This window comes from Saccopteryx bilineata, chromosome 2 (genome assembly GCF_036850765.1).
Source record: "Saccopteryx bilineata isolate mSacBil1 chromosome 2, mSacBil1_pri_phased_curated, whole genome shotgun sequence".
Taxonomy (NCBI): Eukaryota; Metazoa; Chordata; class Mammalia; order Chiroptera; family Emballonuridae; genus Saccopteryx; species Saccopteryx bilineata.
Genome location: NC_089491.1, coordinates 1,323,493 through 1,344,452, shown reverse-complemented (window position 1 = coordinate 1,344,452; position 20,960 = coordinate 1,323,493). Strand labels below are relative to the sequence as shown.

The 20,960-nt window shown below is 55.3% G+C and overlaps 1 protein-coding gene across 3 annotated transcripts in view; it reads left to right on the top strand.

The window, feature by feature from the left end:
- Positions 1–20,960, top strand: part of CAMSAP1 (calmodulin regulated spectrin associated protein 1) — a 63,075-nt gene that overhangs the window by 13,338 nt on the left and 28,777 nt on the right. For all 3 annotated transcript variants that reach the window (XM_066255705.1, XM_066255704.1, XM_066255703.1), the window contains exons 2-3: positions 14,194–14,456; positions 16,543–16,704. In XM_066255705.1, coding sequence (XP_066111802.1) covers positions 14,397–14,456; positions 16,543–16,704 — 222 coding nt within the window. In that variant the 5' untranslated portion in view covers positions 14,194–14,396. The remainder of the gene's footprint in view (positions 1–14,193; positions 14,457–16,542; positions 16,705–20,960) is intronic.

The window sequence follows — 20,960 nt, the reverse complement described above, 5'->3', positions numbered from 1 at the left end:
TCATGGCCTGTGCTCCGGGGACAGTGCAGTGCTCATGGCCTGTGCTCGGGGGACAGTGCAGTGCTCATGGCCTGTGCTCCGGGGACAGTGCAGTGCTCATGGCCTGTGCTCGGGGGACAGTGCAGTGCTCATGGCCTGTGCTCCGGGGACAGTGCAGTGCTCATGGCCTGTGCTCGGGGGACAGTGCAGTGCTCATAGCCTGTGCTCGGGGGACTGTGCAGTGCTCATAGCCTGTGCTCCGGGGACAGTGCAGTGCTCATGACCTGTGCTCCAGGGGACAGGGCTGTGCTCATGGCCTGTGCTCCGGGGACAGTGCAGTGCTCAGAGCCTCTGTGCTGCTCTTTTGTTTGGTTTGCCTGGTGTGTTGCTGCTGGGGCTCCCCCTGCCCCTGCAGGCATTTCTTTAAGAGGCAGGAGGGCTTCCTGGGGTCCTACTGCTGGACTCCATTGATGTCTGGGGGTGGTGTCTCAGGCATGAAGGGGGAGGAGAGCACTTCCAAGCCGGGTGCTGTGTTGAGGTGCTTATTATTGGGGCTCCTGTCCATTCTCTGCTGGTTCTGCCAGGCTGGCCTGGTGTAGCAGGGACTCCCTTCCGCCTGGAGCCGGAGTAAACCTCCTTCTGTTCTAGTCCTGCTGTCAGGAAGGAGCAGGCCTGGATCACCTGCTGGGTGGGGTCTTGAGATGCCTGCTTGTCTCAGGGGTTGCGTCTCCTGTGCTTGTCTTGCATTTGCAGGGTGTGCAGCTGTGCCTGGTGGGAGGGGCGGGGAGAGACGGCCTGTGTCCTCGCCTCCGGCCAGAGGCCCCCCCCCCCCCCCGCCTTTGGGTTTCATCGGTGTTACTAGCATGTTCTTTGGCTTTTTTTTTTTTTTTTTTGTATTTTTCTGAAGCTGGAAACGGGGAGAGACAGTCAGACAGACTCCCGCATACGCCCGACCGGGATCCACCCGGCACGCCCACCAGGGGCGATGCTCTGCCCACCAGGGGGTGATGCTCTGCCCCTCTGGGGGGGTCACTCTGCAGAGACCAGAGCCACTCTAGCGCCTGGGGCAGAGGCCAAGGAGCCATCCCCAGCGCCCGGGCCATCTTTGCTCCAATGGAGCCTTGGCTGCGGGAGGGGAAGAGAGAGACAGAGAGGAAGGAGGGAGGGGTGGAGAAACAAATGGGCGCTTCTCCTGTGTGCCCTGGCCAGAAATCGAACCCGGTCCCCCGCACGCCAGGCCGACGCTCTACTGCTGAGCCAACCAGCCAGGGCCTGTTCTTTGGCTTTTAAATTTCCTTTTTTTATGCTGGGTTTCATGAATTTCATAGGTTTTGGAAAATTCTTGTCCATTTTCTGTTAAAGCACTGTTTTTGGCCCATATTTGCTCTTTTTTCTTTAAGTTTAGTTACTATATTTCTGTTCTAGAATTTAATTTTATTTGGTTCTTTTTCTAATTTGCCAAGTTCTTTTTTCTTTCCTTTTCAAAAACAATTTCCAGTTTTCTGCCAAAATCCTTAATCTTGCCTTTTTTTTCTTTTACACACAGTCATCAGTGTCTGCCCGTGGCTGATGCCCACCTGGCGGCCGAGGCCTCTTACTCGTCCTCGGGTCGCCACAGTCTGATTATGAAGCGTTGGCACAGTTTTCTTCAGATTGGTTCTGCCTGGGTTTGCTGAGCTCCCTCGGCCTGTAAATTGGTGTCTGTCAACAAATACGGGGAGATTCTGACCTTTCTTTCTTCAGGTGCTGTTTCCGCACTCGTCTCTGCAGAGCACGGATGTCGGCCTCGGCCCCCGGCCCCCAGCTGTCGGTCCTGCCCCTCCGCCCTTCTCCAGGGTCACTGTCTCCTGTCCTCTTCCCTCTTCTGGTGAAGCTCGAGTGTTTAGTTCTGAAGTTTTAGTGTTTCTTTTTAAAGAGGAAACAAACATTTAATGTCTAAAAGATTATTTCCACCACTGGCTTATTCTCAGAGAAATTATAACATTTTAGAATTAAAAACTCATAGGTTCACAAAATTCCTTTTTCTTTATGTTACAAATCTCTTTTTCACCTGTTCATGGTTAACAAAATATGCACCTATATATATATATATATATTTTTTTTTTTTTTTGTATTTTTCTGAAGCTGGAAACGGGGAGAGACAGTCAGACAGACTCCCGCATGCGCCCGACCGGGATCCACCTGGCACGCCCACCAGGGGCCACGCTCTGCCCACCAGGGGGCGATGCTCTGCCCCTCCGGGGCGTTGCTCTGTCGCGACCAGAGCCACTCTAGCGCCTGGGGCAGAGGCCAAGGGGCCATCCCCAGCGCCCGGGCCATCTTTGCTCCAATGGAGCCTTGGCTGCGGGAGGGGAAGAGAGAGACAGAGAGGAAGGAGGGGGTGGGGGTGGGGGTGGAGAAGCAAATGGGCGCTTCCCCTATGTACCCTGGCCGGGAATCGAACCCGGGTCCCCCGCACGCCAGGCCAACGCTCCACCGCTGAGCCAACTGGCCAGGGCCTGCACCTATATTTTTATTGAATCTCTTGGGGTGACAGTTAATAAACCCACCCAGGGGTCAAGTGTACAGCTCAGTAAAACATCACCTGCACCCTGCATGGTGGGCCCATCACCCCAGGCAGAGGCGCTCTCTGTCCCTGTTGACCCCCCCTTGGCTGTCTCCCACCCTCACCCTGCCCCCTCTCCCTCAGGCCGTCACCATGCTGCCGGCTGTGTCTGCCCGTGTGTGTGTGTGTGTGTGTGTGTGTGTGTGTGTGTGAGTGTGTGTGTGTGTGTCTGCCTGTGTGTGTGTGTGTGTGTCTGCCTGTGTGTGTGTGTCTGCCTGCTTGTGTGTGTGTGTGTGTGTGTGTGTGAGTGTGTGTGTGTGTGTCTGCCTGTGTGTGTGTGTGTGTGTCTGCCTGTGTGTGTGTGTCTGCCTGTGTGTGTGTGTGTGTGTCTGCCTGTGTGTGTGTGTGTGTGTGTGTGTGTGTGATCGTTTACCTTTCACCCGGCCCTCCAGCACCCTCTGCTCTGACAGCTGTCCGTCTGGTTTTTGTCTCTGAGTCAGTCTCTATTTTGTTAGTTTATTTTCATTGGATCCCACACATAAGTGTGATCATTTGGTGCTTCTCTCTCTGACTGGCTTGTTTCACTTAGCGTAATGTTCTCCAGGTCTATTTCTGCAGCTGCAAAGGGTCAGATTTCCTTTTTATGGCTGTGTAGCAGTCCACCGTGTGTATGCACACTGCTCTTCTCTCCGCTCATCTGACAGGCACCTGGGCTGCTTCCAGGTCCTGGGCGGTATAAATAACGCTGCAGTGAGCGTGGGGGTTCTTTCAGATCTTTGTTTTGGGTTTCTTTGGATTTCTTCCCAGAAATGGAATTGCTGGGTCATGAGGCAGTTCTATTAAAAAATAAATTTTTCCATTTTTAGTTTTTTGAGGTAGCTCCATACTGCGTTTTACAGTGGCTGCACCGACCTGCATTCCCACCAACAGTGCACAAGGGCTCCCTTTCCTCCACACCCTTGTCAACACTTGTTTGTTAATTTACTGATGATAACCACTTGACAGGTGTGAGGTGTGGTGGTGGTTCTTATTATGTAGTGGTTTTTATTTCTTTGCCGAGAATGTCTGTGTTCCCATTTACTTCAGGAGTGCTTCATGTTTTCTTCATGGAGCTGGTTACGATAGATGCTTCAGGGTCTTTGATGAGGAGCTGGTTACCATAGATGCTTCAGGGTCTTTGATGAGGAGCTGGTTACCATAGATGCTTCAGGGTCTTTGATGAGGAGCTGGTTACGATAGATGCTTCAGGGTCTTTGATGAGGAGCTGGTTACGATAGATGCTTCAGGGTCTTTGATGAGGAGCTGGTTACCATAGATGCTTCAGGGTCTTTGATGAGGAGCTGGTTACGATAGATGCTTCAGGGTCTGTGATGAGGAGCTGGTTACCATAGATGCTTCAGGGTCTTTGATGAGGAGCTGGTTACCATAGATGCTTCAGGGTCTTTGATGAGGAGCTGGTTACCATAGATGCTTCAGGGTCTGTGATGAGGAGCTGGTTACCATAGATGCTTCAGGGTCTTTGATGAGGAGCTGGTTACGATAGATGCTTCAGGGTCTTTGATGAGGAGCTGGTTACGATAGATGCTTCAGGGTCTTTGATGAGGAGCTGGTTACCATAGATGCTTCAGGGTCTTTGATGAGGAGCTGGTTACGATAGATGCTTCAGGGTCTTTGATGAGGAGCTGGTTACCATAGATGCTTCAGGGTCTTTGATGAGGAGCTGGTTACCATAGATGCTTCAGGGTCTTTGATGAGGAGCTGGTTACGATAGATGCTTCAGGGTCTGTGATGAGGAGCTGGTTACGATAGATGCTTCAGGGTCTTTGATGAGGAGCTGGTTACGATAGATGCTTCAGGGTCTGTGATGAGGAGCTGGTTACCATAGATGCTTCAGGGTCTTTGATGAGGAGCTGGTTACGATAGATGCTTCAGGGTCTTTGATGAGGAGCTGGTTACGATAGATGCTTCAGGGTCTTTGATGAGGAGCTGGTTACCATAGATGCTTCAGGGTCTTTGATGAGGAGCTGGTTACCATAGATGCTTCAGGGTCTTTGATGAGGAGCTGGTTACGATAGATGCTTCAGGGTCTTTGATGAGGAGCTGGTTACCATAGATGCTTCAGGGTCTTTGATGAGGAGCTGGTTACGATAGATGCTTCAGGGTCTTTGATGAGGAGCTGGTTACGATAGATGCTTCAGGGTCTTTGATGAGGAGCTGGTTACCATAGATGCTTCAGGGTCTTTGATGAGGAGCTGGTTACGATAGATGCTTCAGGGTCTTTGATGAGGAGCTGGTTACCATAGATGCTTCAGGGTCTTTGATGAGGAGCTGGTTACGATAGATGCTTCAGGGTCTTTGATGAGGAGCTGGTTACCATAGATGCTTCAGGGTCTTTGATGAGGAGCTGGTTACCATAGATGCTTCAGGGTCTTTGATGAGGAGCTGGTTACCATAGATGCTTCAGGGTCTTTGATGAGTCTGCCGTCTGGGTCCTCTTAAGGTTGGCGTTTATCCATTGTCTTTCCCTTGAGAATCGGTCCCGTTTTCCTGGCTCTTCGTATGTTGAGTAATTACGAGTCGTGTCCTGGACATTTTGCATGTGACATTGTTGCCCAGTTCTGGGTCTTGCTGAAATCTCTTAGGTGATATTGATGTTTCTGGTTTGTTTTGCAGCTGGGTTGCCATAAACCTGGGTTGGTTCAGACCACAGCCTGCCGTGCCGTTAGTGGGCCGTGGTTCCCAAGTCAGTTCAGTTCTCTGGGTCTGTCCTGCACGCACACAGCTCGGGGGGAGCCCAGCGTTGTGTGGGTTCATACATGGAAGTAGGGGTTCCCTTTCCTGAAGTTCCCCCATACTTTGTGGCTTGAGGGAGCCCCTTCTCCCTACCCTCTGGCTAGAAGAAGACAGGGTTTGCCTGGGACCACTGGGTGCACGGTGGTGACAGAGACAGGAAAAGGGGGTGCACTCCTCACCTTCTCCAGACCGCTGGAGCTCCTGGCTCCCCTGGGCTCAGATGAGTTTCTCTCTGTGTTTGGCTGTCGCTGTTACTGCAGTTCTGTGACTGACCGCTTGCTGAGAAAAGGTCGGTTAAGCTCAGGCACCTCCTGCCCTTCAGCACGCAGGGCCCTCTCTCTGCTCCTGTGCCCAGAAAGTTGGGGTTTCTTAGCATTTTGGCCTGTGTTCACCGCAGTGCTGAGACCGGCTGCCCTCTGGTCAAAGCCAGGAGAGAAGGGGGAACAGAGCTGGGCCGCTTGTACTGAGGCTTCTGCAGGTTCTGCCCCTCCTCCCCAAGTTGCCTGCTAGTGGTTGGAATTCCCTGGGAGCTGCTCTCAGAGGGGGGGCCTGGCTGGACCGCCTGCGCTGCAGGCCTGTGGGTGTGCTGCTGTCCCCTGCTGTTCCTGCTGGCTCTGGTTCAGGACGCCTGGTCACTGTCCCTACCTGCTTACTTTTCATTTGCGCTGAATTTATCTAGTATTTGAAAGATTGTAGACATCAGTTGAGGCCTAAGATGTTACTTCCTCCAGGAAGAAGTTACATTTCCTTCCAGACACTAGCAGTGGGTAGTCCCCTTGCCTCCAGGTCATAGACTGGGTTACTCTGAGCCCAGGGGTAGTGCTTTTCTTCTTGACAATTTTAGTATTAGTTTAAAAAAATTTTTTTTTTGTATTTTTCTGAAGTGAAAAGTGGGGAGGCAGAGAGACAGACTCCTGCATGCACCCGACCGGGATCCACCCAGCATGCCCACCCGAGGGCGATGCTCTGCCCATCTGGGGCGTCGCTCTGTTGCAACCAGAGCCATTCTAGTGCCTGAGGCAGAGGCCACAGAGCCATCCTCAGCGCCTGGGCCAACTTTGCTCCAATGGAGCCTCCGCTGTGGGAGGAGAAGAGAGAGACAGAGAGGAAGGAGAGGGGGAGGGGTGGAGAAGCAGATGGGCGCTTCTCCTGTGTGCCCTGGCCGGGAATCGAACCCGGGACTTCCACACGCCGGGCTGGTGTTCTACCACTGAGCCAACCGGCCAGGGCTTAAAATTTTTACTTACTGATTTTTAAAGAGGATTGGAGAGAGAGAGAAACATCAGTTTGTTGTTCCATCCACTTATGCACTCATTGATTATTTATTTGTTTCTTTTTAATTGATTTTAGTGAGAGAGGTGGAGGGGGAGAGAGAGGGAAAGACAGGAACATAGCTTGCTCTGTTCCTCTATGTGCCCTGGCCACGGATCACCCCGCAACCTCTGTGCTTCAGGACAATGCTCTAACCCACTGAACTACCTGGCCAGGAGCAGCGGCATGCTTTTGAGGACTGCTCTATGTCAGGGTCATGCCTGCAGTCTCAGCCCAGAGAGCGTGGGAGGTTGCCAGGGTCCCTTTCTCTCTGTCAGGCCCTGGAGTCCAGATTTTGTCCTTGTGACTTGAGAGGTGTGCGAGTGCAGCTTGCCCTCTGTTCCTGCCTCCTCTGGAATGGACAGGTGCTTCTGGGCGGCTGGACCACACCCTCAGGTGATCCTGTCGGGATGTTGAGCTCTCGGGGATTGCGGCCTTCCCCCGACCTTGGCCTGCTGACCCCTCCTCTCAGTGTCCTGTCAGCTGGCCCAGTCTCCCTGCCCCTCCGGTGTCTGCACTGGGAGGGCTGATGTGAAGTTTGCCACCTACCGTCCCTGGGAGAACAGTCACTCCTCACTCTGTCTGTTTGCCCTTCTGTGAGGTCAGGAGTCCTCCCTGCCAGGGGTGGGTTACCCTGGTGGTGCCCCTGAGCACTGGCATGCCCTTCTGTGTGGTCAGGAGTCCTCCCTGCCAGGGGTGGGTTACCCTGGTGGTGCCCCTGAGCACTGGCATGCCCTTCTGTGAGGTCAGGAGTCCTCCCTGCCAGGGGTGGGTTACCCTGGTGGTGCTCCTGAGCACTGGCATGCCCTTCTGTGTGGTCAGGAGTCCTCCCTGCCAGGGGTGGGTTATGCTGGTGGTGCCCCTGAGCACTGGCATGCCCTTCTGTGTGGTCAGGAGTCCTCCTTGCCAGGGGTGGGTTACCCTGGTGGTGCCCCTGAGCACTGGCATGCCCTTCTGTGTGGTCAGGAGTCCTCCTTGCCAGGGGTGGGTTACTCTGGTGGTGCTCCTGAGCACCGGCATTGGAGCCTGGGGTGTCAGTGTGTGGGGACACTTGTCTGGGGAGAGGACCTGAAGTCGTCCCTTCCTGGGAGTCTTTGAGGTATGAGTGAGGAGAGCCTGTCCTCAGGCTGGAGAGAGGCCCCAGGGTCCCTTGTCACCTTCCCAGTAACTGGTTCTGCCTCTGGGAAGTCCGTCTCTCTCCCAGGAGCTGTCCTTGGTAAGAGCTGTTCCGAGTTGTACGTGGGACCTTGTAATGCAGGTGGGGGGTGTCGAGGGTCGATTGACCCGCTGCCCACTCGAGCGGGTTCCATGGTGTGGTGCTGTCAGACCAGTGCTGCTGCCTCTGTGCTTCGAGGTGAGGTGGGTCCACGGAGGCCACCCCCTGTGCGAGAGGTGTCCTGCTGGCCCACCCCCACCAGGTCGGCCTCTTCCGCTGTCTCAGGTCCCTCCCTCCCAGGACCTCTCTTTCCCCTAGTTTCTCAGAGTTCATTTAGGAAATGAGCAGAACACTTGCTTTCTCTTCTTGGAGCGTGGTTGTGAAGCCTGCTGTCGTCTCTGTGAGATAATTCCGATACTTGGGTCCTCAGGAGTGGCAGGTCTGTGGGTGGCCTTTCCCCGATACCAGTACGTTTCCTCTGCTGAGTAAATTTGCGTTGTGTCTTAGACATTCTTTTTTTTAATGATTTTTTAATTTATTGATTTGAGAGAGAGAGAAAGGCAAGGGGGGGGAGGAGCGGGAAGTACCAGCTTGTAGTTGCTTCTGGTATGTGCCTTGACTGGGCAAGCCCGGGGTCTTGAACCAGCGACCTCAGCGTTCCAAGTTGAGGCCTTATCCACTGTGCTGACAAGGTAGGTGGGTATTCTAACTTTTACATGGAAGACTCTAGGTCCTGCTGAAATCTAGAGAACGGTTTTTTCTTTTCATTTTCATTTTTAATTTATTGTGTTGGCATGGTCGCAAGTATCCCACTTAGTATAACACCCTTTATACCCTGCGTCATGCCCCCCATGCGCCATGCAAGTCTCTGTTCACCCCCAGCTCCCCTCTCTGCCCCCTGCGTCCACCCTCTCCCTCTAGCTGTTGCAGTTTTCCTTATCTGTGTGTTCTGTGTATATAGTTTGACTAATCACTTCCCCGTCTTCGATTGGGCCCCCCCACCAGCTTCCGTCTGCTCCCTGTGACCCCGCCTCTGTTTCTGTTCTGTTCCTCAGTTTATTTATTTTTATTATTATTTATTTATTTATTTTTGTATTTTTCTGAAGCTGGAAATGGGGAGAGACAGTCAGACAGACTCCCGCATGCGCCCGACCAGGATCCACCCAGCATGCCCATCAGGGGCGATGCTCTGCCCACCAGGGGGCAATGCTCTGCCCCTCCAGGGCGTCACTCTGCCGCTACCAGAGCCACTCTAGCGTCTGGGGCAGAGGCCAAGGAGCCATCCCTAGCGCCCAGGCCATCTTTGCTCCAATGGAGCCTTGGCTGCGGGAGGGGAAGAGAGAGACAGAGAGGAAGGAGAGGGGGAGGGGTGGAGAAGCAGATGGGCGCTTCTCCATCTAAGACACACGCCAGGCCGACGCTCTACCGCTGAGCCAACCGGCCAGGGCCTGTTCCTCAGTTTATTGTGTGCGTCAGATTCCACATGTAAGTGAGAGCACACGCTGTTTGTCTCTGCCTGGCTTACTTCACTCAGCCCAACACCTGCACTCTAGGTCCATCCATGACATCGCAAGAGGTGAGATTTCCTTCTCTCCCGTGGCTGGGTAGTATTCCGTTGTGAGCATGTCCACAGCTTTTTATCCACTCGTCCCCTGAGACTGCGTTGGAGCTGGTTGATGTGTCAGGACACTGGTTGGGTGGCCGCAGTGGCAGCACCTGCCCCGGGTCCTGGCCTTGCCCTAGGTGCCTGTGGTGGCGCCATGACGTGGCCGTGGTGTGCCCGACAGCCACAGGAAGAGCGCTTCCCCATGACGTCTTAACTTCACGACAGCAGTGACAGTAGCGTAGGAACCAGTGTTCCTGAGCTCCATGCTCTGCACTCAGTGCAGTGACCTCCAGACGAGCCGGACTGAGTGCTCGCCCAGCCCCAGGACACGCGCTGTGGGGTCCGTCACTTACGCTTGGGGCCGAGGTCCCCGGAGTCAGTCCTGCTCTCAGCCTGCACACTGCCTGCCTCCTGCTGTGGCCTCTGCTCCCCCGGCCCCTGCTGCCCTTCTCCCTCTCCTGCGCTGGACTTTGGCCCCATGGTGACTACAGCTGGTCAGGACCCTCGGGCCTCCATCCTGCCCTCCTGTCAGGACCTGCATCTCCTCCGGGACCTCCAGCCAGCCTCAGGGAGTGCGCTGGGTTGGCCTCCTGGTTTTTGGAGAACAACAGACTTGTATCGCTTCAGGCTGCTGCTCCTCGGACACTGACCCTCAGACCTTTCCTGAGGCGATGTCCGGCCACCTTGCGCCCCGCCCTGGCTGGCAGGCAGTCCTCTCCAGGAGTGCTCTGGTGGGTGGAATTCCCTCAGCTTGGAGCCACTGCCACCCGTCACTTGCTGCTTGCTTCTCCATCCTTCTTCTCCTGCTGTCACAGCCAAGGAGACATGGCTCCTCCTGGCTCTACAGTCTTGTCTCCCACCCTGTGCCCGGGGGCCCCGGCAGGGAGTATCTAGTGACCCTCCAACGTTTCCAGGCTCCCTTCCTCCTCTGCCCTGGGGGTGACCCCGCCCCGGGCTGGTCCTGTCTGTGGGTACGGGCCCTCAGAGCACCTCAGCCTACCTTATGCACTGGTGTCCCCAGTCCCGCCTGTATGGGCGCCTGACAGGTGCCTGGCTGAGGGTCTGCTGAGGGACACACCAGGGCTGCTCTGTGACACCAAGCCACACCATCTCCTGGGGGCTGCTCACGGAGGTCATGTCCTGGGGTCCCTGCCTGCCTCCTCTGCCCCATGGTGCTGGGTCCACGTGGCTCATCTGCCCCTAGAGCTCCCCACGCCCAACACGTTGTGTGGGAATGAGTGACTTTTCAGTTGTCTGGCAAGGCCCCACCCCCGAGAGCAGTGCCCCCTCATCCTGACAACAGGGCTGGTGTGTGTCTGGCTGCAGCAGGTGCTTGGTCAGAGCGGCTCAACAATGAGTCACCCTCGCCAGCCATCTTGGTCTGTGGGGGATGAAAACTAAGCCCCTGTAAAGAGGTTCAAGAATTTACAAGGTTCAGAGCTGTGCGCACAAAGTCCTGGTACTTCACAGAAGTGAGTCAGGCAGTGAGGAGCCCCCATGGGCGGGGGAGGATGCTGCACCAGACCGGGGGGCTTCCGGGGGCTTCCGGGGGCCCTGTGTGTAGGAGCGCTGGTGAAAGTCCCAGCGTTTGTCTTGAGTGGGTGCATCCTTTTCTCCTGACCCTCCTAGCTTGAATCTGAAATTGATGTCATTCGATTTGTGTATTTATGCTCATGACAGTTTAGAATTACTTATGTGGATCTGTCTTCTGGTAAGTAGACCACCTGATGGAAAACACTTCAGCTCGGTCTGTGGAAGAGAAGTCCTGCTTCAGAGCCACGGCTGCTGCTCTGCGGCCTCGTCAGGTCCGTGGTCAGGTGGCCTGTGTCTCTGTGCACCTGTGTGTGCACCCCTGTCCTTCCCGGGCCCGCCCTCTGCTCTGCCTGTGCCCGCCGTCCTCCAGAGCCCTGGCCTGTGGTCGTGTGTCTCTGCACCTGTGTGTGCACCCCTGTCCTTCCCGGGCCCACCCTCTGCTCTGCCTGTGCCCGCTGTCCTCCAGAGCCCTGGCCTGTGGTCGTGTGTCTCTGCACCTGTGTGTGCACTCCTTCCTTCCCGGGCCTGCCCTCTGCTCTGCCTGTGCCCGCCATCCTTCAGAGCCCTGGCCTGTGGTCGTGTGTCTCTGCACCTGTGTGTGCACCCCTGTCCTTCCCGGGCCCACCCTCTGCTCTGCCTGTGCCCGCCGTCCTCCAGAGCCCTGGCCTGTGGTCGTGTGTCTCTGCACCTGTGTGTGCACTCCTTCCTTCCCGGGCCCGCCCTCTGCTCTGCCTGTGCCCGCCATCCTCCAGAGCCCTGGCCTGAAGGGGCTTTGTCTCCTGGTCATGCAGGTCTCCACCCTCCTCGAGGGGAGTCCCTCAGTGGTCCCAGTGAGGGGGGTGTGGACCAGGGGAGGCGGTGTGCACAGGGGGCTCTGGCGGATGGGAAGCTGTCGTTTCCTGGTACATTTCAAAGGGGAAGTCAGCTGGATTGCCAGTCGGTTGGCAGGAAGGGAAGAGTGGAGACATGGAGCCTCTGGTCTGAGCAGCTCCCCTGGAGACGAAGCCCAGGAGAGGCCGCGTGGGCCGTGGGGAGCTCACGCCGGGCATTCGGCCCCAGAGGGGCCACCCCCAGGGCAGAGGAGGAGGGAGCTCAGGGAAGCGGCCGGGGCTGGGAGGTCCAGTGGGTATGTCCACCCACACGCCCCTTAGCCATGAGACTGACTGAGGTCATCTGGGCAGCGAAGCAGGAAGTGCCCTTCCAGGATTTGAAGAAAAGAGTGAGAACCAGCATAGGGCATGGAGGTGGGGCAGGAATTGAGGGAGGAGGAGTGTCCTGACAGAGTCACAGGATCCTGGCTGACTCTTGTTGCGTTCTTCCCCCAGCCTCTGGCGTGGACTTTGAAAATGTAACAGAATCCGGGGACTCCCTGGCTCGTTGTCCTCCCCTGACTCCTGCCCCGTCCAGAGCCAGGCCCTGTGTCCTCTGTGTGTCCTCCGAGGCTGCCGTCTAGTCCCAGGCCCGGCTCTCTGCCCGTGCGCTGGGCTCTGTCCTGAGCCCTCTGTGCTCTTTCGGAAGTCCAGATGGTTTCCGGTGGGCCCGGCTCTGGTCCACAGGTGCCCCCTACGCCAGGGGTGTGCCCTGCAGCCCGGCAGGACTGTGAGGTGCTCGCTCCAGTGAGGTGGGCACAGTGGTGCTTGAGAGCTCAGGTGTTCGCACCGCTGTGAGAAGTAAGAGCAGGTGGAAGTGCAGGAGACGAGGGAGCCGCCCTCATTGACCCGAGAGTGGTGTCTGTGAGGAGTGGGCGTCCTTCTCGCTCGTGCGTGTGTGGGGAGGACGGCGGGCGTCCGAGGCGTGTCTTCAGTGGGCTGCGTGTCTCAGCGTCAGGGTTGGGGTTCCCCCACAGGTGTTCTTGCAGACAGTTGTCCCACGCGCCTGGCACGGGTCCTAAGACCCCACTGGAGGCTTGAGATCAGGTTGTTCCAAGTCCTCTACATCCTGTGCCTTCTCCTGCGCATACAGCCCTGTGACAAAGTCTCATTATAAAGCTGGCACCGCAAGAGGTGGACAGAAGTCCCTGGTCAGCAGGACAGTTATGCCGCACGGCCCTGTGACGGGTTCTGTGAATGTGGTCTCCCTCGTGCTGCCCCGTCCTGCACTGTGGGGCCGTTAGGAAGTGCAGTCGGGTGGACGTGGACACAAGCACTGAGCTACCACAACAATCGCTCTGCTAACAGACAGCTCCTCAGTGACTGAGGGGCGGGGAGTGCGCAGTGCGGAGACGCCGGACGAAGGACCCGCCTCGCGGGTGGGACAGCAGGACAGGCAGCACGAGCTCTCAGCATGCTGCTCAGGGTGGCGCACAGCTTAAAGCTTGGGAGTTACTTCTGGAATTTTCATGTAATATTTTTGGACCACTGTTGACAGTGGTGACTGAGCCACGGTCACAGGGCACCGTGTGCTGGGCTGTCTGAGCACCTCCTGAGCGGGGGCTGCTCCGGATCGCCTCGGGGGTGTCTCGGGTCCTCGTGGACGGGAATCAGCCTGTGTGCACGTGTCTCCCAGTGTCCCCTTTGGGGGACAGCGATGGGCATCTTGCAGAGCAGGCTTGAGAGACACTGCTGGGAGGGCATCCCCAGCCGTGGACACGTGGCTGGTGCGCTGTGTGGAAAGTGGTGTGAATACTGTGGACCAGACTGCGGGCTCATGCTGGTTTCCGCCTCCTGTAACCTTGGACACATTGTTTACTTACTCTGTGCCTCAGTTTCCTTATTTGTACCATAGGGACAGAAGTCTTGATTTGAAAGAGTTGTGGTGATGCTCGGGTGACACGGTTCATGTGGAGTTGAATGCCACCTGCTGTGGCTCTGTCTCCGTCACAGCAGCAGCCGGCCTGGCACTCCCTCCGTGGAGACCATGGTGTGGCCTCCCGTCTCCCTGCTGTGCCATCAGAGGACGCTGCGCGTGGCTCCCCCCCAGGGCTGCGCTGGCAGTGCTGCACGCTGTCCCACTGTGTGACCAGGCGCGTGCAGCCCAGCCTGACTGCATCTTGGTGTCCCTGTGGCTCCAGGGACCCCTCAGGCCCTACTCCCCTGTTCCTCGCTGTTCTGTGTCTGGAGAGCTGCTCCGTGAGGCTGTGGCAGTGCAGTCGTGGCCCACGTCCCCTGGGTGGTGTGAGTAGCTGGTTCTCCAGTGGAGAAGGTGGGCGTGACGGGTCAGCTGGCATCTTTTTATGCTGTTAGTCGCCCATCGTTATTAACGGCCCCTCTGTTCTCTGGGCATTTTGAATGTGCACGTCACGCTCATAGGGTCATCTTTTTCTTGGCTCAGATAACATCCCCGAGGACCTCAGGGACCCCTTCTACATCGACCAGTATGAGCAGGAGCACATCAAGCCGCCTGTCATCAAGCTCCTGCTGTCCAGCGAGCTGTACTGCCGTGTCTGCAGCCTCATCCTGAAAGGGGACCAGGCGGCCGCCTTGCAGGGACACCAGTCTGTCATCCAGGCCCTGTCCCGGAAAGGGATCTATGTGATGGAGAGCGACGACACCCCTGTAACGGACCCCGACCTCAGCCATGTCCCCATAAAGATGGTGAGTGGCCTGCACACTGCCCCTCACTCCCCACCCCTCCCCTGTGTGTGTGCATCTGTGGGGGCGGGTGACAGCTCTGGTGCCGTGGGCACTCGTGGGGACCAGCCTGTCTTGTCACCAGCTGTTCCTCTGCAGCTCAGCTGCGTGGATGAGGGGAACTTTCCCCAAACGTGAGGCACATAACGATGCCCACGAGTGTCCTGCAGCTGGCCGAGGTCTGCGTGTGGCGGCCACCTGTGTTCACGAGCTGGTTCTGGGGCACGGGGTAGGGCAGCTCCCTCCTGCTGCGTGCCCTGAACGCCAGGCAAACTTCCTGCAGGCGTGGGGGTGTGCAGGTGTTGAGCCCATGCTGTTTGGCTGTTTCATGTATATCTTGTAAGTATCTTTACGCCAAAATAAAGAAATAGGTGCCTGTTTTCTCCCCTAAGCATCCCCTCCCTGCTCTCTGAGAGCCATACCACTGACGTGACTTCCCCAGACTGTTTTCGGTGTAGTTTTCCTGGGTGTCTCCTGCGTGCGTTTAGGCCAGTGGTGGTCAACCTGGTCCCTACGCCCACTAGTGGTGGTCAACCTGGTCCCTACGCCCACTAGTGGTCGTCAACCTGGTCCCTACTCCCACTAGTGGGCGCTCCAGCTTCCATGGTGGGCGGTCGTGGAGCAACCAAAGTATAAATAAAAAGATTTAACTATAGTAAGTTGTTCTATAAAGATTTATTCTGCCAAACTTAGCGAAAATCCAACATAAAGTGCTCGGTAATTATTATTATATGCTTTAACTTGCTGTAACTCCGCTTTACAATTTTTTTTTTTAAATTTTTCTGAGGTTGGAAATGGGGAGGCAGTCAGACAGACTCCCACATGCGCCCAACCAGGATCCACCCGGCATGCCCACCAGGGGGTGATGCTCTGCCCATCTGGGGCGTTGCTCTGTTGTAACTAGAGCCACTCTAGCACCTGAGGCAGAGGCCACAGAGCCATCCTCAGCGTCCGGGCCAACTTTGCTCCAGTGGAGCCTTGGCTGCAGGAGGGGAAGAGAGAGACAGAGAGGAAGGAGAGGGGGAGGGGTGGAGAAGCAGATGGGCGCTTCTCCTGTGTGCCCTGGCCGGGAATCAAACCTAGGACTCCTGCACGCCAGGCCGATGCTCTACCACTGAGCCAACCGGCCAGGGCCCACTTTACAAATTTTATAAAGTAAAGTGACTTCCCTACTTTATAAATCACCATGACTGTGGAACCGTGGGTGGTTAGAAAATCTTACTACTAACAGACACAGAAGTGGGCGGGAGGTATAACAAGGTTGACTCCCTGGGTTAGGCCATTCGCTGGCGCTTTAGGTGCTGTGGCTCTTTACTCCTGGACTGGTGGCTGAGGTGCTGTGGGTCCAGAGGTGCTGCTTAGGTTTTGGGAAGAAGCAGAGTGAAGGCAGCATGTGCTTAGTGTGCAGAGCTCCTGACAGCGCCCAGAGCCTCGGTCCTCGTGTCCTCAGACACGCCCCTCCGCCCCCTGCGCCTTCTCTCCGCCCCCTGCGCCTCCTCTCCGCCCCCTGCGCCTCCTCTCCGCCCCCTGCGCCTTCCCTCCGCCCCCTGTGCCTTCTCTCCGCCCCCTGCGCCTCCTCTCCGCCCCCTGCGCCTCCTCTCCGCCCCCTGCGCCTCCTCTCCGCCCCCTGCGCCTCCTCTCCGCCCCCTGCGCCTCCTCTCCGCCCCCTGCGCCTTCTCTCCGCCCTCTGCGCCTTCTCTCCGCCCTCTGTGCCTTCCCTCCGCCCTCTGCGCCTTCTCTCCGCCCTCTGTGCCTTCCCTCCGCCCTCTGTGCCTTCTCTCCGCCCTCTGTACCTTTACGCACAGCCCATGAAGTAAGGACCGCCCACTCCCCAGCGTTGTCAGAGAGATGAGGCAGGAGAACGACGCCCCCCCCCCCCCGCAGGGGGCCAAGCTGGCTGACCCTGAGGAAGGGGAGTGGGCAGGTGCAGCCTCACCGTCTCCTTCCGTGGAGAAGAGAGGAGTGGGCTCGGGCGGGTCCCAGTCGGAGCGGGGTCTGTGGAGCTGGTGGCGGAGGCGGGCTGGGTGCTCACTGTCGCCCCTGTTTGCAGAGCCCCCACATGGCCATGGTGGACGCCCTCATGATGGCCTACACGGTGGAGATGATCAGCATTGAGAAGGTGGTGGCCAGCGTCAAACGCTTCTCAACGTTCAGTGCCTCGAAAGAGCTTCCCTACGACCTTGAGGACGCCATGGTGTTCTGGGTCAACAAGGTGAGTGCATCTAGGTGGCTGCTCCTAGTGTGTCATATTGAGGCCAGGCCCAAGGGCCAGGCGTGCTACGTCCAGAAATGCCTGCTCTCGTCGGAACAGAACCAACAGGCAGGTGTTTCTTTTGAGCACAGGAAGGCGGGGCGTGCCCAGAGCAGGGCGAGTGTATGGTAGAAAATGCAGGCATGTTAGTGGTCTAATTAACACGCTCCTTTTATTTTTATCTCGAGTACCTGTGTGCATTAAAGGGTGTTCCATCTTAGATGGCATATTTTTTTTTTTTTGTATTTTTCTGAAGCTGGAAACGGGGAGAGACAGTCAGACTCCCGCATGCGCCCAACCGGGATCCACCCGGCACGCCCACCAGGGGCGGACGCTCTGCCCACCAGGGGGCGATGCTCTGCCCCTTCAGGGCGTCGCTCTGCCGTGACCAGAGCCACTCTAGCGCCTGGGGCAGAGGCCAAGGAGCCATCCCCAGCATCCGGGCCATCTTTGCTCCAATGGAGCCTTGGCTGCGGGAGGGGAAAAGAGAGACAGAGAGGAAGGGGGGGGGGGTTGAGAAGCAAATGGGCGCTTCTCCTGTGTGCCCTGGCCGGGAATCGAACCCGGGTCCCCCGCACGCCAGGCCGACGCTCTACCGCTGAGCCAACCAGCCAGGGCTATTAGATGGCATTTTGATTAAGAGAAAAATGTCTTTATATGCTGTATTTTCCTCTTATACTTAGACGCTTCTAATGTCATTTCTATACACATATGTGAAGTGAAGAATGGTTACTTTTAGTAGCATATGGTTAGTTATAGGATTACCTTACCAAAGCCTTTTGGTTATTAAGTTTATTTGCAAAAAGGTATTCAAGTGGTGACGCTTTGCTACTGAAGCAAAGGAAACAGAAGATTGAGTAGCTCATTGTAAAGTTGTATGCAAGAAATTTAAAATCGGTGCATGATGTGATGTGCACATTTTATTTAAAGCAAGAGCGAGGAGGTAGGAATGGGGAGGGAGAAAGATGAGAAGCATCAACTTGTAGTTATGGCGCTTTAGTTGTTCATTGATTGTTTCTCATGTGTATTTGACGGTGTGGGGGGCTCCAGCCAAGCCAGTGACCTTTGGACTTAGGCCAATGATCTTAGACTCAAGCCAGCAACCATGTCTATGATCCCATGCTCAAGCCGGCAACTCCTCATTCAAGCTGGTGAGGCTGCGCTCAAGTCGGCAACGTTGGGATTTCGAACCTGGGACCTCGCGTCCCTGTTCAGTGCTCTCTCTGCTGTGCCACCACCGGCCAGGTGCACACGTTTCTTTATAATGTGAGAGTTTCGTAAGAGGTGAGATAAAAATCAGCAGCCCTGGGATTAGTTGAGAGCGTGGCCCCGCCAGGCCTAGTCTGCTACCCAGATGTGGCTTTGGGGACTCACGTGGACGGGCAGACGGACACGCAGTGGAGTTGAGGGACCACTGGGTCCTGCTGTGGACTTGGAAGTCGGCAGTGCTGTAAGGTTGTCCTTTGACGGTGGGCACCAGCCTTCCATGTCCCTGGCATGTGTACACCTGTGTGTGGGAGGCACTGCAGAGCTGGGTGAAATTGGTCTTCAGGCCCCAGGAGACTGAGCCTTGGGGCTGTGTCTGTGATCCCAGCTGAGCTTCCTGTGGCCGAAAGTTCACGTTCTAGCTCAGTGGTGGTCAGCCTGGTCCCTGCCGCCCTCGAGGGGGCGCTCCAGCTTTCATGGTGGGCGGTAGCGCAGCAACCAAAGTATAAATAAAAAGATAGATTTAATTATAGTAAGTTGTTTTATAAAGATTTATTCTGCCAAACTTAGCGAAAATTCGACATAAAGTACTTGGTAAGTAATTATTATTATATGCTTTAACTTGTTGTAGCTCTGCTTTATAGATTTTATAAAGTAAAGTGACTTCCCTACTTTATAAATCACCATGACTGTGGAACCAGTGGGCGGTTAGAAAATTTTACTACAAACAGATACAAAAGTGGGCGGTAGGTATAAAAGGTTGACTACCCCTGTTCTAACTCGTCTTTTTTCTTTAACAAATTTTATTGTTTTTTATTAAATGGTGTATCACTTAATTTTATTATAGAAAATTTAGAAATAGAACAAAATGTATATTTCCCATAAGCTTATCTCCTATAGATACAGTGTTTGATATAAATCCTCATACCTTTTATTTATTTGTATGTGATATAAAGACTTACAGACAGTTAGGGTCTTCCCACACATTCAGCTGTAAGCTGACGTTTGTCTTGGGCAGTTGTGGTGAGGCCACGCCCTCAGGTGGTGTGGGAGGGGGCTGCCTGTCAGTCCTCTCTGTGTATGGTCATCACAGTCTCCCTCCCGCACATTCCTGATGGGTAGTGGTTGCAGTTTAGCTGAGATTCATTTTTAGAGACTTTTGATTGGTTTTTGTCAAATATATGATCATGAAGATTATACTGTATTTCTCATACCATTAGTTCATGGAGGTGTCTTTTTCTGCATGTCTCCCATATACTAGATATTATTTTCTTTCTTTTTTTTCTTTTGGTATTTTTTTCTGAAGTGAGAAGCAGGGAGGCAGAGAGACAGACTCCCACATGTGTCTGACGGGATGCACCCAGCACGCCCACCAGGGGACGATGCTCTGCCTATCTGGGGCATCACTCCATTGCAACTAGAGCCATTCTAGCGCCTGGGGCAGAGGCCACAGAGCCATCCTCAGTGCCCAGGCCAACTTTGCTCCAATGGAGCCTTGGCTGCGGGAGGGGAAGAGAGAGACAGAGAGGAAGGAGAGGAGGAAGGGTGGAGAAGCAGATGGGTGCTTCTCCTATGTTTCCTGGCTGGGATTTAAACCCACGACTTCCACACACTGGGCCAGCACTCTGCCACTGAGCTAACTGGCCAGGGCCATATTGGATAGTATTTTAAAAATACTTGACAGTTTGCCTGACCAGGTGGTGGTGCAGTGGATAGAACGTTAACCTGGGATGCTGAGGACCCAGGTTTATTCATTGTAGAGAGGAGAGAGAGAGAGCAAGGGGGAGGAGCAGGAAGCATCAACTCCCATATGTGCCTTGACCAGAGAAGCTCAGGGTTTTGAACTGGGAACCTCAGCGTTCCAGGTCAACATTTTATCCACTGTGCCACCACAGGCCAGGCGAGGACCCAGGTTTGAAACTCTGAGGTTGCTGGCTTGAGCATGGGATCATACACATGACCCCATGGTCACTGGCTTGACGCCCAAGGTTGCTGACTTGAGCAACGGGTCACTGGCTCAGCTGGAGCGCCCCCCTCTCAAGGCACATATGAGAAGCAATCAAGGAACAACTAAGGAGACTAAGGAGCAGTAATGAAGAATTGATGCTTCTCATCTCTCTCCCTTCCTGTCTGTCTGTCTCTGTCTGTTCCTCTCTCTCTCTCTCTCTCTCTCTCTCTCACTCTTACTAAATTAAAAAAAAAATAACTTGGCAATTTGAAACAAGGTAAAAAATAGTGTGAAAATAGTGTGTTCTCTTATTTCTTTTTTTTTTTTTTTTGTATTTTTCTGAAGCTGGAAACGGGGAGAGACAGTCAGACAGACTCTTGCATGCGCCCGACCGGGATCCACCCGGCATGCCCACCAGGGGAGACGCTCTGCCCACCAGGGGGCGACACTCTGCCCTTCCGGGGCCTTGCTCTTTTGCGACCAGAGCCATTCTAGCCCCTGAGGCAGAGGCCAAGGAGCCATCCCCAGCGCCCGGGCCATCTTTGCTCCAATGGAGCCTTGACTGCGGGAGGGGAAGAGAGAGACAGAGAGGAAGGAGAGGGGGAGGGGTGGAGAAGCAGATGGGCGCCTTTCCTGTGTACCCTGGCCGGGAATCGAACCCGGGACTCCTGCACGCCAGGCCGACGCTGTACCACTGAGCCAACCGGCCAGGGCCCGTGTCGTATTTTAATCAGTGTTTCCCCAGGTTCTTGCTGCCTCTGTGCCTGTGCTTGGCTGTGTGTAGGTGATGGTCGTGTTCGGTTGTGTCGCTGCTGCCTTCCTTCTGGAGTTTTCTGGTGTTTACCTCCGTGTGTTAAAGAAATGCCTCTCTGACTCTGGTCCATTGCAGACAGGTAGTGTCTTCCGGCTCACTGTGACAAGACCTGTTGACTCAGCTCCTGTGACCATCCCCTCTCTTCCTGTGACCGTCCCCACCCTTCTGCATGGCAGCGTGGACTGCTTTGGTCAAATCTGACGTCCATTGCAGAGTCTCAGGTGTCAGATGGGGGGTTCTCTGGCCCCC